The sequence below is a fragment of the Panthera leo genome, chromosome B4 (assembly GCF_018350215.1).
Source record: "Panthera leo isolate Ple1 chromosome B4, P.leo_Ple1_pat1.1, whole genome shotgun sequence".
NCBI lineage: Eukaryota > Metazoa > Chordata > Mammalia > Carnivora > Felidae > Panthera > Panthera leo.
Window position 1 is genome coordinate 77,222,634 of NC_056685.1, and position 13,877 is coordinate 77,236,510.

At 35.9% G+C, this 13,877-nt stretch overlaps 1 protein-coding gene across 8 annotated transcripts in view; it reads left to right on the forward strand.

Moving 5' to 3' along the window:
- ATF1 (activating transcription factor 1) overlaps positions 1-13,507 on the forward strand; it is a 79,704-nt gene extending 66,197 nt beyond the window's left edge. For 7 of the 8 annotated variants that reach the window (XM_042946519.1, XM_042946520.1, XM_042946522.1 and 4 more), the window contains 4 exons: positions 31-161; positions 4,518-4,700; positions 4,786-4,945; positions 12,003-13,507. In XM_042946519.1, the coding sequence (XP_042802453.1) occupies positions 31-161; positions 4,518-4,700; positions 4,786-4,945; positions 12,003-12,147 (619 nt within the window). In that variant the 3' untranslated portion in view covers positions 12,148-13,507. Of the gene's footprint in view, positions 1-30; positions 162-4,517; positions 4,701-4,785; positions 4,946-7,948; positions 8,069-12,002 lie in introns of all 8 variants that reach the window. The other variant, XR_006204839.1, reaches the window with a different exon arrangement.
- The last annotated feature ends 370 nt before the right edge of the window (positions 13,508-13,877 follow it).

The window sequence follows — 13,877 nt, forward strand, 5'->3', positions numbered from 1 at the left end:
CCAGCATTAATTGAGTTTTATTTTTCACAGAAAAATTTTGAAAGATCTGTCCTCTGAAGATACACGGGGCAGAAAAGGAGACGGAGAAAACCCTGGAGTTTCTGCTGTCACTTCTATGTCTGTTCCAACTCCCATCTATCAAACTAGCAGTGGACAGTACAGTACGTATAGGAATACATTTTTCCATGATGGATACACAAACGCTAAAGAAGTGGTGTATAGAAAGACTGTCATGCTTTAGTAGTGAGGATAATTAGTTGAAGGTTAGCATTTTGAGCCCAAAATAATGCAGAATACCTTTTCAGCATTATCTCATTTACTCCTTACAGCAACTTTGTGAGGTAGGCAGTTATCAATTTATGAGGAAACTGAGCCTTAGAGAGGTTAGATAATGTCCCTGAAGTTACCACACAGCTTGTAAGTGATATGCTTACTTTGGAGTTTTGACAGATGCATGGAGTTGTCTCACCACCACAATCAAGATATAATTTCATCACCCCATGGAATTCTTTGTGCTGTCCATTTGTAGAGGATTTTTCCTTCCATTCCTAACTCCTGTTCAAGTCTAATTGACTCTTGCCACAAAATCTGTGTCCCGTCCCCTCATGTCTCACACCTCCAATCACCACCATTACCCTGGCTTATACTCCTGTCTGAATTACTGCAGTGCACGTCCACTTGGTCATTTTGCTTCCATTCTTGCTCTCGTTTTCCATACTGCAGCCAAAGCAGTTTACTTAAAATGTCCATTAGGGGGCGCCTGGGTGGCTTGGTCGGTTAAGCGTCCGACTTCGGCTAAGGTCATGATCTTACGGTCCGTGAGTTCGAGCCCTGCATCGGGCTCTGTGCTGACGGCTCAGAGCCTGGAGCCTGTTTCAGATTCTGTGTCTCCCTCTCTCTCTGCTCCTCCCCTGTTCATGCTCTGTCTCTCTCTGTCTCGAAAATAAATAAACGTTAAAAAAAAAATTTTTTTTTTAAATAAATAAAAATAAATAAATAAAATGTCCATTAGATCACACCACTTTTGCTCCAGTGACTCTCCATCACCCCTAGAATAAGTCCTATAAGGCTAAGTTCCATTCAAGATCTGGCCTCACTTACCAAACTCCAATCTCATCTGCCACTGGCTGGCATTCTAGCAACACAGACTTTCTTGGAATTTCTCCAACATGAAGCTTGTTTCTGCCTCAGGATATTTGGGCTTGTCACCCCACTGCCTGGCACATTCTTCTCCCAGAGTCTCATATGGATGGCTTTTACATCCTTACTTCTGCTCAAGTGTCCCTTCTCAAAGAGACCACTCTTTATTAAAATGTGCTCTCTTTAGTTAGCTTTCTTACATTTTTCATAGCATTTATATGTAATTATTAAAAAGTACATATTTAATTATAGATTATACATAATTATAGATCAGTTTATTTATGATCTGTTCTCAAAGATAAGTTCCCTGAGGGAAAGAACTTTGTCTTGTTCACAGCTGTATTCTTGGCCTGGAGGCCCTGGCGCATAGTAAGCTTTCAGTGAAATTTGTCGTGAATAAGTTATTTAAAGAATATGTAAAAAACACCTCAATGAGGACACATAAGAAACTGAGAACAGTGGTTGCAAGGAAGGAGACCTGGGAACAAAGATCAGAGGCAGTTGAGAAGTTCACTTTCATTTTAAACAAAACTGATTTTTCTTTCCATATACATCCATTACTGTTTTCAAAAATCTTTTTCTTTCTTTGTTTTAAATTTTTTTAATGTTTTTATTTATTTTTGAGAGAGAGAGAGCACAAGCAGGGGAGGGGCAGAAAGAGAGGGAGACACAGAATCTGAGGCTCCAGGCTCCAAGCTGTCGGCACAGAGCCTGATGTGGGGCTTGAACCCACGAACCATGAGGTCATGACCTGACCTGAAATTGGACACTTAACTGACACCCCAAAATAAATACAGTTCAAACTGGTGTTTAAGACAGCATGATCCAATAGAACTTCCTTGCTGAAAATGTTTTATATTTGCATTGTCTAGTATAGTAGCCACTAAGCCATGTGTGACTGTTGAGCACTTGAAATGTGGCTCGTGAGACTGAGGAACTGAATTTCTTATCTTGCTTTCAGTTAATTTAATAGTCATATGTGACTAATGGCTACCGTATCAGTGTAGATTTAGAGTAGATTCAACCAGATAAATATACATGTTAAAAATAGGAAGATAGGTTATAAAAATGAAAACAATTCTGTATTATTACATATGTTTAACATCAAAAGATGTATCTCTCGGGGTGCTTGGGTGGCTCAGTCAATAAGCGTCTGACTTCAGCTCAGGTCATGATCTTGCAGTACGTGAGTTTGAGCTCCACATTGGGCTCTGTGCTGACAGCTCAAAGCCTGGAGCCTGCTTGGGATTCTGCCTCCCTCTCTCGCTCTGCCCCTCCTCTGCTCATGTTCCATCTCTGTCTCTCTCAAGAATAAACATTAAAAAAAAAAAAAAAAGAATTGTACTTATTTCAATTATAACATATGAAATATCTCCCTAAGTTTCTATGTAGTTTTCATAATTCCTAATTTTAATTGTTTTAGAATAAGAAGCCATATTAATATATCATAATTTTTAACGTGCTGATATGCTACTTTTCTTAAAGAATTTTTTAGGGGTGCCTGAGTGCTCACGCTCTGTCTCTCTCTCAAAAATAAATAATAAACATTAAAAAAAAAGTATACATATGTGTGTATGGATACACATTTTGATGTGTGTTAATGTATCAGTCTATATGAACATAGGAAATGATTAGGAAGAGGATGTACATCGAAAATGGTTACCCCAGAATAAGGGTGTGGGGTGGCCAGTAGAATAAATTGGGATAGAGAATAGGACTTTTTATTTTACTTATATATTTACATTTATATATATGTATATATATAATGTGCGTTGGAGAGAAGGCGATTGAAAACAATTGCTAATATAAGTTTAAAACAAATCTCTGCATCTAAAAAATCTTAAACTGTCATTACTTCTAAAGTCATATAAATTAAAGTATGTAGAATATTTGTTGTGTGGTAGTGGATGAGAGATAATTATATACTCCTGAAAAAAAATATTTTCAATTAAAACATACATTTAGATAAGTGTGTTTTGGCTTCCTGGTACCCAGAGTATAAAAGGAGAAGAAAAGTTGCATAATTATAATCTGGTAAGAGGGCACAGAGATGAGGCATTAGATTCTGAAGGGGATTTATTACGTGGGATTGCATAATGGTAAAATGCTTTCCATTTGATCATATCTTATGGGTGTTTCATGTAAGGTTTGAGAGGAAAGCATTAACATAAGTATAATTCATTGAGGGGCGCCTGGGTGGCCCAGTTCATTAAGCATCTGGCTCAGGTCATGATCTCACAGTTTGTGAGATCGAGCCCCGCATTGGGCTCTGCTCTGCGCTGACAGTGTGGAGCCTGCATGGGATTCTCTCTCTCTCCCTCTGCCCCTCCCCTGCTCACTCACTCTCAAAATAAACAAACATTAAAAAAAAAAAAAAAAAAAAAAAAAAAAAAAAATATATATATATATATATATATATATATATATATATATGTATATATAAAACTCATTGAAAAATGCTGTGGGGCACATAGTAATGTGACCTCTTTCTCATGACAACCTTATTGGTGATTTTCACTAGGAAGTAACTTGAAAAGATTACATTTTTAAAATATCACTTAAGTAAATAACATTTAGTACAATTTAATAGTGGTTACCCCTAGACAGCAGAGCTCAGAAACAAAGTATGAAGATACATATTTTTTCATTATGTAACCTTTTATCCTCTTAAAAATTTTCCCATAGGCATAGGCCCATTTAATCTATTCAAAAATATTTTTAAGCTTATAATCTTTTTAATGCTTCTTTTGAATAAAAATACACAGTGTGTTAATGTTTCCTTCTACTGATTTTTCCTTTAAAAGTTAGCCATTGATGGGGCGCCTGGGTGGCTCTGTCAGTAAAGCGACCAACTTCAGCTCAGGCCATGATCTCACAGCTTGTGGGTTCAAGCCCCACGTCGAGCTCTGTGCTGACAGCTCAGAGCCAGGAGCCTGCTTCAAATTCTGTGTCTCCCTCTCTCTCTGCCCCTCCCCTACTCACACTGTGTCTCTCTCCCTCAAGAATAAAATAAAACATTTAAAAAAAAAAAAAAAAAGTTAGCCATTGGTACCCTCTCCTAACGTTCCAGAACTGCTGTGACAACATTAGCAATTAGCATGCAGTGCTCCATTGAGCCCATAATGTGTTTTGACTAATCTACAGTTTGAGACTAAATTTAAGATTAGTGCACCTGAACTATAAAATTTTATAAAGAAATGCCATTTTATTTATTTTATTTCTTTTACATATAGTTCACCCAAAGTAGTTAACAGTTACCAAGTGGAACTGCATTCAGACCTGTTTTAATAAGTAGTGGCTGGGTTTTTTTTCACCAATCCTTTGCAATTAGTGTATTGTATAGCCTTACAATAGCTATGTTCTCTCTTTGGTTAAAGTTGCCATTGCCCCAAATGGAGCCTTACAACTGGCCAGCCCAGGCACAGATGGAGTACAGGGACTTCAGACATTAACCATGACAAATTCAGGCAGTACTCAGCAAGGGACAACAATTCTCCAATATGCACAGACCTCTGATGGACAGCAAATACTTGTGCCCAGCAACCAGGTGGTTGTACAAAGTAAGTATGTTTAAGTGTCTGTGGAAAACATCCCAATGTACTTTCAAAGACACTTATGAATTAACTCACTCTTCTGACCACACAGCTGCATCAGGAGATATGCAGACATATCAGATCCGTACCACACCGTCAGCTACTTCGCTGCCACAAACTGTGGTGATGACATCTCCTGTGACTCTTACATCTCAGACATCTAAGACAGATGACCCCCAACTGAAGAGAGAAATAAGGTTGATGAAAAACAGGTAGGTGGTAAAATTGTACTGCCAGAATGGGTAACGTTTTTGTAAATCTCAAAACGTAACCAGATGTTAACTGGAGTTGTGAATTAAAAATGAGAGTTTTGGGGTGCCTGGCTAGCTCAGTTGGTGGAGCACAACTTTATCTTGGGGTTGTGAGTTTGAGCCCCACATTGGCCATAAATAGAGCTTACTTTAAAAAAAGAGAGCTTTATTTTACTGAGTGTTATGTTGTATCTAGTTCATTTCCAAAGGATCCCATTGCTCAATCTCTTTATTTAATATATGACCTAGAGGTCTTTCATTTTTATTTTGTCTTTTGAATAGTACTATTAAGCAGAGCTTTTCGAACAATATATTTTGTTCTTGCTGGGCTCACAAAAGTTAAATGAAAATAATAATTTGCTGCTTGCCATTGATAGTGGGAAGAGGAAAGAATTCCTAAAAAACTGATGGCCACAGAAATGCTAAAAATGAATTTTACCCATGAATATATATCAGTGATTTAACCTCCAGAAACATTTACTTTCATTTTAAATGTATTTTAAACATAGTAGTATTAGCTATATGTACATCAGCCATGAAAACCACCAGTTCTTTGAGAAAAAGCATATAATGGGTACCCTTCTGTAGTGAGTTTAAGGGGAAAAAAAAGAGAGAAAGGACACTAATAAAAACTATGTTAGGAATCAAAAAGGGTAGATACCCACATATAAAACAAATATTTAAAAAATTACAGGATTCTGTTTTTAACTCCTCTCAGTAAGTTAGAAAATTAGAATAAAAGGATGATTTTCTAAAGCAGTAAAAATTATCATACAAGGACCAGAAGGATGCATTTAATTACTTCAAGATAAAATGTTTCTTTACTAAAAACTAAGAGCGAGCATCATTGTAATGAACTTAGTAACATGGCAGGGATTGTCCGTTGTCTTGGAGGTTCCAACAAATTCAGTAAGACAAGGATCTGAAGTAAGTTATGTAAATACTAGAAAAGAAGAACCGTGTTTTTTTGTTGATGATATGGTTGTGTACCTAGGATACCCAAAAGATTTGTTAAGAATTACTAGAATGAGGCTTCTCTTTCTGATAATATGACCTCGCTATGTAATATTATTAACAGCTTGATGAAATATAAAAACCACCCTTTTAAATGATTGGATGAGCCTCCAGGGAAGTAAGAGATATCTATTGAGGTTAGGAATCAATCAGAAGCACAAGACCATGAAGTTCATAAGCACTGAAGCAACCCCTGTATAATCTGTAAATTCATATCTTTGTGATTGGTATAGCTTTGGTATGCAAAGGGGACTAGGGCAAAGCCTGGGGTCTGTGCAGCCTGGGGGAACTGGATCAGAGATTGTTATTCTTCATGAAGTCAAGACCCAAGCAAAGTTGACCCTTGAACAATGGAGGCGTTGGCGTGCTGACCCCCACCGCCCCACAATTGAAAGTCTATAATTTTTGACTTCCCAAAAACTGAGTTGACTAGAATCCTTACTGATAACATAAACAGCCAATTAACAAATATTTTTTATATTATGTGTAGTTATATATACTGTATTCTTACAATAAAGGAAGCTAGAGAAAAAATACTAAGAAAATCATAAGGAAGAGAAAATACATTTATGGTACCATATTAAAAAAAAATCTGCATATAAGTAGACTCACACAGTTCAGACCCGTGTTGTTCAAGAGTCAGCTGAAATTTAAAAATGGTCTGGGTCCATAGTTCCCCAACTTTTTGGAAGAAAGCAGTCTTAACACAGCCTTTAACAAATTCCCATACATTGAGTTCTAACAAATACAAGTTGAAAAATCACAGACTGTCCAAGGAATTAGGCCTCCATCATCGTATGTGCCAAGCCTTTATGTTATTTTCACAAAAATGTTTGAGGTGTATATAATATTATTTCCAGTTTTTCTGAGATGAGGAAACTGAGGCTTAGGTTAATTTCTTTGCCCAAGGTTAAACTACTTAGTAAGTGGTAGAGGTAGGATTTAAAAACACGGGTCCAGGTTTCAGAGTCCAAAGACAGATATTCGATAATACTGCACTACCTTTCAGGAGCAAGAGTCATCAGAGCACACAACAGAACAACTTTTGTAAAGCCTTCAGTTATCGGTCTACTAGATTTAAAGAAAAAAAAGGGTGTCCTTGAAAATCATCAAAGATCAAGAGACTATAAAAATGATAAAAATCGGAAAAGAAAAAATAAAATCGCTCTCCGTAGCAAATATATATTCATCTGCTTAGAATATCCAGGAGAATCATGTACAAAGTATTAGAAAGCTTGAAAAATAACCAGCATTGTACTGGAAACCTTTAACCATTTTGTAGTAAAACAAGAACAGAGGGTATTATGAGGATTTAAATGAAAGGAAATCCTTACCTACTATTTTTTATATAATTGCCTATTTTTTATTTATTTATTTATTTATTTATTTATTTATTATTTTTTTTTAACGTTTATTTATTTTTGAGACAGAGAGAGACAGAGCATGAACAGGGGAGGGTCAGAGAGAGGGAGACACAGAATCTGAAACAGGCTCCAGGCTCTGAGCTGTCAGCACAGAGCCCGACGCGGGGCTTGAACTCACGAACCGCGAGATCATGACCTGAGCCGAAGTCGGCCGCTTAACCGACTGAGCCACCCAGGCGCCCCATATAATTGCCTATTTTTTAAAACAGACTTACAGAAAAATTATTAGAAGTAATGAATTTATAACATTGCTAAATATAACACCAGTATTCAAAAATCATATTTCTTTACATCAGTAATGGTTTGGTAAATAATTATTTAAAAGACACCATTTATGTTATCAACAAAATATCAGACAAGAAATCTAACAACAAAAGATGTCCAGGACAGTTATGAAAAATATTGTACAATGTCTTTGAAAGACCTTAAGGAAGATCTAAATAAAATGGAGAAATAAATACTATGTCCGTAGATATGGAAACTCAGTATTATAAAGATGACTATTTTTCCCCCAATTGATCCATAGATTCAATGCAGTTCCAATCAAAACCTAAACAGGTTGTTTGAAGAACTTGACAAGTTGATACTAAAATTTATAGAAGAGTAAAGGGCCAAGAACAGCCAAAATATTCCAGACAAGAATAAGGTGAGGAGATATCAAGTTTTATTTAAAGCTGTGGTAATTGAAATAATGTGATAGTGGCATTGAGGGAAAAAAAAAATTGACCAATGAAATAGCTCAGAAACTGATCCATGGACACAGGACAGATTATTGGGGGAAGGAGGGACTCTTCAATAAATGGTATTAGGATAATTATTGATAAATGAAAAAATACTGGATTTCTTCCTCACACCATACACAAAATCATTGCAGAGAGATTAAAAACACAAATGTGAAAGATGAAATTTTGAAACTTTTAAGTGAAAATATATAATCTTATGGTTTCAGGATTAGGGAAAGATAAAACAATGCACACCCCTCCCACAAACATTAACACAAAAGATTAATGAATCTTCATTAAAATTAATAATTTCTGTTCATCTGTAGAGTGAAAATACAAGCTCCAACCCTATAGAAGATATTTGAAACATATCTAACAACAACAAAAAGATTTGTTTGAAAAAACCAAAAATATTTTCTAAGTTATTAAGTACAACCTAATGGAAGAAAAATTGGCAAAATATATGAATAGGCATTTCTCAGAAAACACAAGTGGTTAATAATCGTATGAAAGATTATTCACCCTTATCAATCAGTAATCAAAGAAATGCAAATTAATACCACACATTTAGTTACCATTTATCCCCACCCAATTGGCAAAAATGTTCAAAGTCTAACCAGGAAGTGGCAAGGATTTGAAACAGTGAAACTCAGAGACTGCCTATGGCAGTGAAAGTTGGTATAATCACTTTGGATTAATTGGCCTTATCTTGTACAGTTGACCTGGATATGCTCTATGAGCTGTTTCACTCTGTGTATGTGACTGAGACTTTTGCAGGAAGTATGCATAAAAATGTTCACAACAACAAAAATCAGGAAACAACCTAAATAGTAACAGAATGGACACATAAATTTTGGTTGTCTTTATTCAATCTGATAGTGTTCATGTGTATTGATTGATCACTGTAACATGAATAAGTATTAGGAAAATAAAGTTAAGTGAAAATAGGTTGTAACAGAATACATAAAGTGTCATATTTTAAAGTAAGTTTTAGGGGTGCCTGGGTGGCTCAGTCGGTTAAGCGGCCGACTTCGGCTCAGGTCATGATCTCACAGCCCATGAGTTTGAGCCCCACGTCGGGCTCTGTGCTGACAGCTCAGAGCCTGGAGCCTGTTTCGGATTCTGTGTCTCCCTCTCTCTGACCCTCCCCCGTTCATGCTTTCATGCTCTGTCTCTCTCTGTCTCAAAAATAAATGTTAAAATAAGTTTTAGAATATAAGCAAACTAAATTATATACAATTTAGAGACGTATAAATATTACTGAAACCATGAAAATAAGTAAAAGATTGAAGCTAGTAATTGCTTCCAGGCAAGAGGCAGGGGTATGGAATCAGGAAATAGCACAGAAATTTCTTCAACAGTATAGATCATATGTTCTCTTATTAAATCAGGTGTTGGGTTTACATGTGTTCATTTTATTTATTATGCTTCATAACATTACACCACATACAGTCTTTTGTGTGTATAGTATATCATAATAAATTTTTTTAATTACAGTGATTTATAAGGAAATTTACTAAGTTTTTCTACTATGAATTACCGTCTTGAAAGTAATAATGGGAAGTAATATTCGCATTAGTGGCAAAAAATCATAAAACCCTTAGTAAACACAATAGGAGAAGATTACATTTAAGTTTGTTTATTTATTTTGAGAGAAAACTAGAAAATGAGCAGGGGAGAGGCAGAGAGAGAGGGAGACAGAGAATCCCAAGCAGGCTCCACGCTGTCAGCACAGAGCCCAATGTGGGGCTCAGACTGACAAACCATGAGATCATGACCTGAGCGAAAACCAAGAGTCAGATGCTTAACCAGTTGAGCCACCCAGGTGCCCCTAAAATACACATATAAATTTAATGTGATTCAAACTAGAACCTCTATAGATCTCCATGGAATTGGACAACATAAGGTGAGAGTTGACATGAAAGAAAAAAGTGTTCTAGAATGGTCAAGAACAGGAAGAGGTTAGGCATTAAAACATACTCTCTAAAGCCACTGTAATCAAAACTTGATATCAGCACAGGAGCAGACAATAACATTAGCAAACAGGATAGAGCCCAGAAATAGCTTTTTATGCTAGTTAAGTACAGTACTTCTAAAAGATGGCATGTTTAATAAATGTTAACTGACACCGCATCTGAAAGAAAATTAAATTAGACTCCTCTATTTTATATCACATACGAAAGTAATTCCAAATGGATTAAAGACTTAATTGTGAAAAATTAAGCAATAAAATTATCTTTAAAATTAAGAGAGAAATATATAGTGCATGGAATTTTAACCTAAGCCAAGAAAAAGACTAAAAAAGAAGCATTTATGGTATAAGATATAAAAATATGAGAAGTCAAATGATAGATTAGAAAATAATATATAAAAACAGGGGCGCTTGGGTGGCTTGGTTGGTAAAGCATCTGACTCTTCATCTCAGCTCAGGTCATGATCTCATGGTTTGTGGGTTTGAGCCCCGTGTCAGGCTCCATGCTGACAGCTCAGAGCCTGCTTGGGGTTCTCTCTCTCCCTCTCTCTCTCTGCCCCTCCCCTGCTCGCACTCTCTCTCTCTCTTCCTCTCTCAAAATAAATAAACTTTTAAAAAGGAAATAATATAAAAACAGATAAAGGATTAATATGTATAATGCACACAGAGTTCTTAGGTTGTCTTTATAATTTCTCATCGTAAAACAGGAAAAGGTATGAATGGAAAAAGGGTATGAACAGGCAGTTTACATAAGAGATCCAAAGACCGGGGCGCCTGGGTGGCTCAGTTGGTTAAGTGTCCGACTTCGGCTCAGGTCATGATCTCACGGTCCGTGAGTTCAAGCCCGGTGTCGAGCTCTGTGCTGATAGCTTAGAGCCTGGAGCCTGCTTCGGATTCTGTGTCTCCCTCTCTCTCTGACCCTCCCCCGTTCACGTTCTGTCTCTGTCGCAAAAATAAACGTACATTAAAAAAATTAAAAAAAAAAAAAAAAAGATCCAAAAGACCAATAGGCTTTTGAAAAGATGTTCAATCTCACTAGTAGTTAGGGATGAAAATGAATTAACAATAAAGTGTACATGGCAAGGATCTATACCTACTTGGAAACATCATTAAAATAAAACAGTGTAAAAAAAGCAAGTTGCAGATAATACCTACAGTACATAATATAAAAAATACTCAAAATAATACCGCTCTACATATGTGATACATGTATGTGACTTCACAGAAATATTCTAAGAGGACATTTACAAAACTGAGTATCAAGCACTGTTTGTAATTAAAACTTAAATAAAAATTGAAGAAACAGTGTCAAAAGCCAGAGGACCCATAAATTTGAATCCTTGGTTTTGGGACATATGCTCACAAAGAACCTGGTGTTAAGAACATGCATAGCAGCTAAAATGAGAAACAGCCCCAAGGAATAGATCAATACGCTATGGTGATGGTCACACAATGGAATACACTCAGCAACAGTAAGGAACAAACCACCTCGAAGCAACATCCATGAGCCTCAAAAGTATACTGAGTGAAAGGAGACCAGACACAAGGGCGCATACTGTATGACTCTGTTATTTGAGGTTCTAGAATAGGACAATCTTCATCTGTGGTGATAAAATCTGAACATTAGTTGTTTGGGGAGAGCACTGACCAGGAATGGGCACGAGGCAACTTTCTGGGACAACAAAGAAGTTCTCTGTCTTGATAAGTGTGGGGGGTTATATAGGTATGTGCATTTGCCAAAACCGATTGAATTCTGCACTTAAGATCTATGTATTTTGGTTCTGTAGAGATGTAGAGAGATGACCAGGGAGGATTACTGAGGTGCATTTACCATTTAAAGAATGTGAACTTTTTTTCTAACATTGGTTTTTAATGCCTATGTTTAGAGAAGCTGCTCGAGAATGTCGCAGAAAGAAGAAAGAATATGTGAAATGCCTGGAAAATCGAGTTGCAGTCTTGGAAAATCAAAATAAAACTCTAATAGAAGAGTTAAAAACTTTGAAGGATCTTTATTCTCATAAAAGTGTTTGATTAAGAAAGAAAATATTTTTGCAGACTTGCCTAAAAATTAGATGGATTTCTTTTCTTTTTAGTGGAGTTTTATAAATTGAAAGGTCAAAAATGAAGCTTTTTATTTAGGCTTTTGCAACTCAAAGATAATCTTATGCAAGAGATCTGGTGACAGAAGATGAAGTGGAAAATGACCTCAAGGAAGTCACTAGCACAGGTGGAAGCTCTGGAAAAATGAAACCCACTGAAGAAGAGGGAAGTGAGCTCTCACACCAATTTGAATTTCCTAAATGACAATAACCCAAAAATGCCAGAGAAGATGAAATTTGGTAAATTATTTTTAAAATCAGTTTACCCTGTAGGTTTGCATTTCTTACTCTTTCCTAAAATTTACCTTTTTCACTTGTGTGTGTGCGCGCGCGTGAGTGTTTTATTTCTGCCAATAAATTTTAAATTACAAATAGAAAAGCTAATACATAACTAAATATATAAATTATGTGTTCTGATTACGTATACTTGTTCTATCGTCAGATCGTTGAAATGGGTTTTTTAAAGTTTGTTTCTTGGACTTGAGAGGCTTTTGAGACTTGGGTTTAACTGTTTTTGAGGCTTTGTCCTCAAAGGCATTTAAGGTACATGAATGGAGTATGGTGATTTTGTAACATTTTTTATCAGAATGGAAAGAGAACTTCTGTTTAAAAGTTTGATACTTTTAAATAGTTTGTTTTTTGGTTACTCTGGGAATGGAGATTTTCTACAAATATATAATAAATTGTTTTTTGATTCTATATTCTGTATGCAGTTGAATATACATTACCTATTCTGTTGTGCTTTAATAGAATGGAATGTTTACAGGCCCTTGAGATATTAGAGTATTTTTTAAAAATCTTCTGAAGATACATACCAAAGTTTTCCAAGAGGATTTTATAATCAATTTAATGTAAGGTTTATCAGATTCTAAAATCGTATGGTTATTAAGGCAATTTTATGTTAGAGACTATTTTGTAATGTAGCGAATGGTACATTTCTAAGAAAAGTGACTGCCGATATATTTTTATAGCTAATCTTTATAAATTCTAAAGTTGAGTTTTTAATTATTTTAAATGTTTATATAGTTTAGTAAAAAAAAAAATATTTTGCATCTCAAAAGTATCATTTTTATATTATGAGAAGTAAAGTTTCCAGATTGGCTAATATTTGAATTGCAAGTTTTGTATGCAGTTTATCCAAAGCTCAAGAATGCCATCCGTACCCCAGTGTTTAACCTCTGTATTCCAGTTTGTATACACTCTGAAATTGTACTGCAGAACTATTGTGCGCTTCTTACACAATATGTATCATATTGTTGTCTGTGAAATTAAAGGATATTTGATAAAATTAAGTTTGCTGAATGTAAAATATATTGTTATATGAACAGCAAGCTTCCTGATGACCATTCTGTTAATTATACTAACTACAGGACCTGTCTAGTTTTAAAATGAGGATAAATTTAAAATTCTGGTCTACACAGCTTGTTTTTAAAAAAAATTTTTTTTTAACGTTTATTAATTTTTGAGAGACAGAGACAGAGCATGAGTGGGGAAGGGCAGAGAGACACAGAATCTGAAACAGGCTCCAGGCTCTGAGCTGTCAGCACCGAGCCTGACGCGGGGCTCAAACTCACGAACTGCAAGATCCTGACCTGAGCCGGAGTCAGATGCTCAACCGACTGAGCCACCTGGGTGCCCCTACACAGCCTGTTTTAAGAGAGG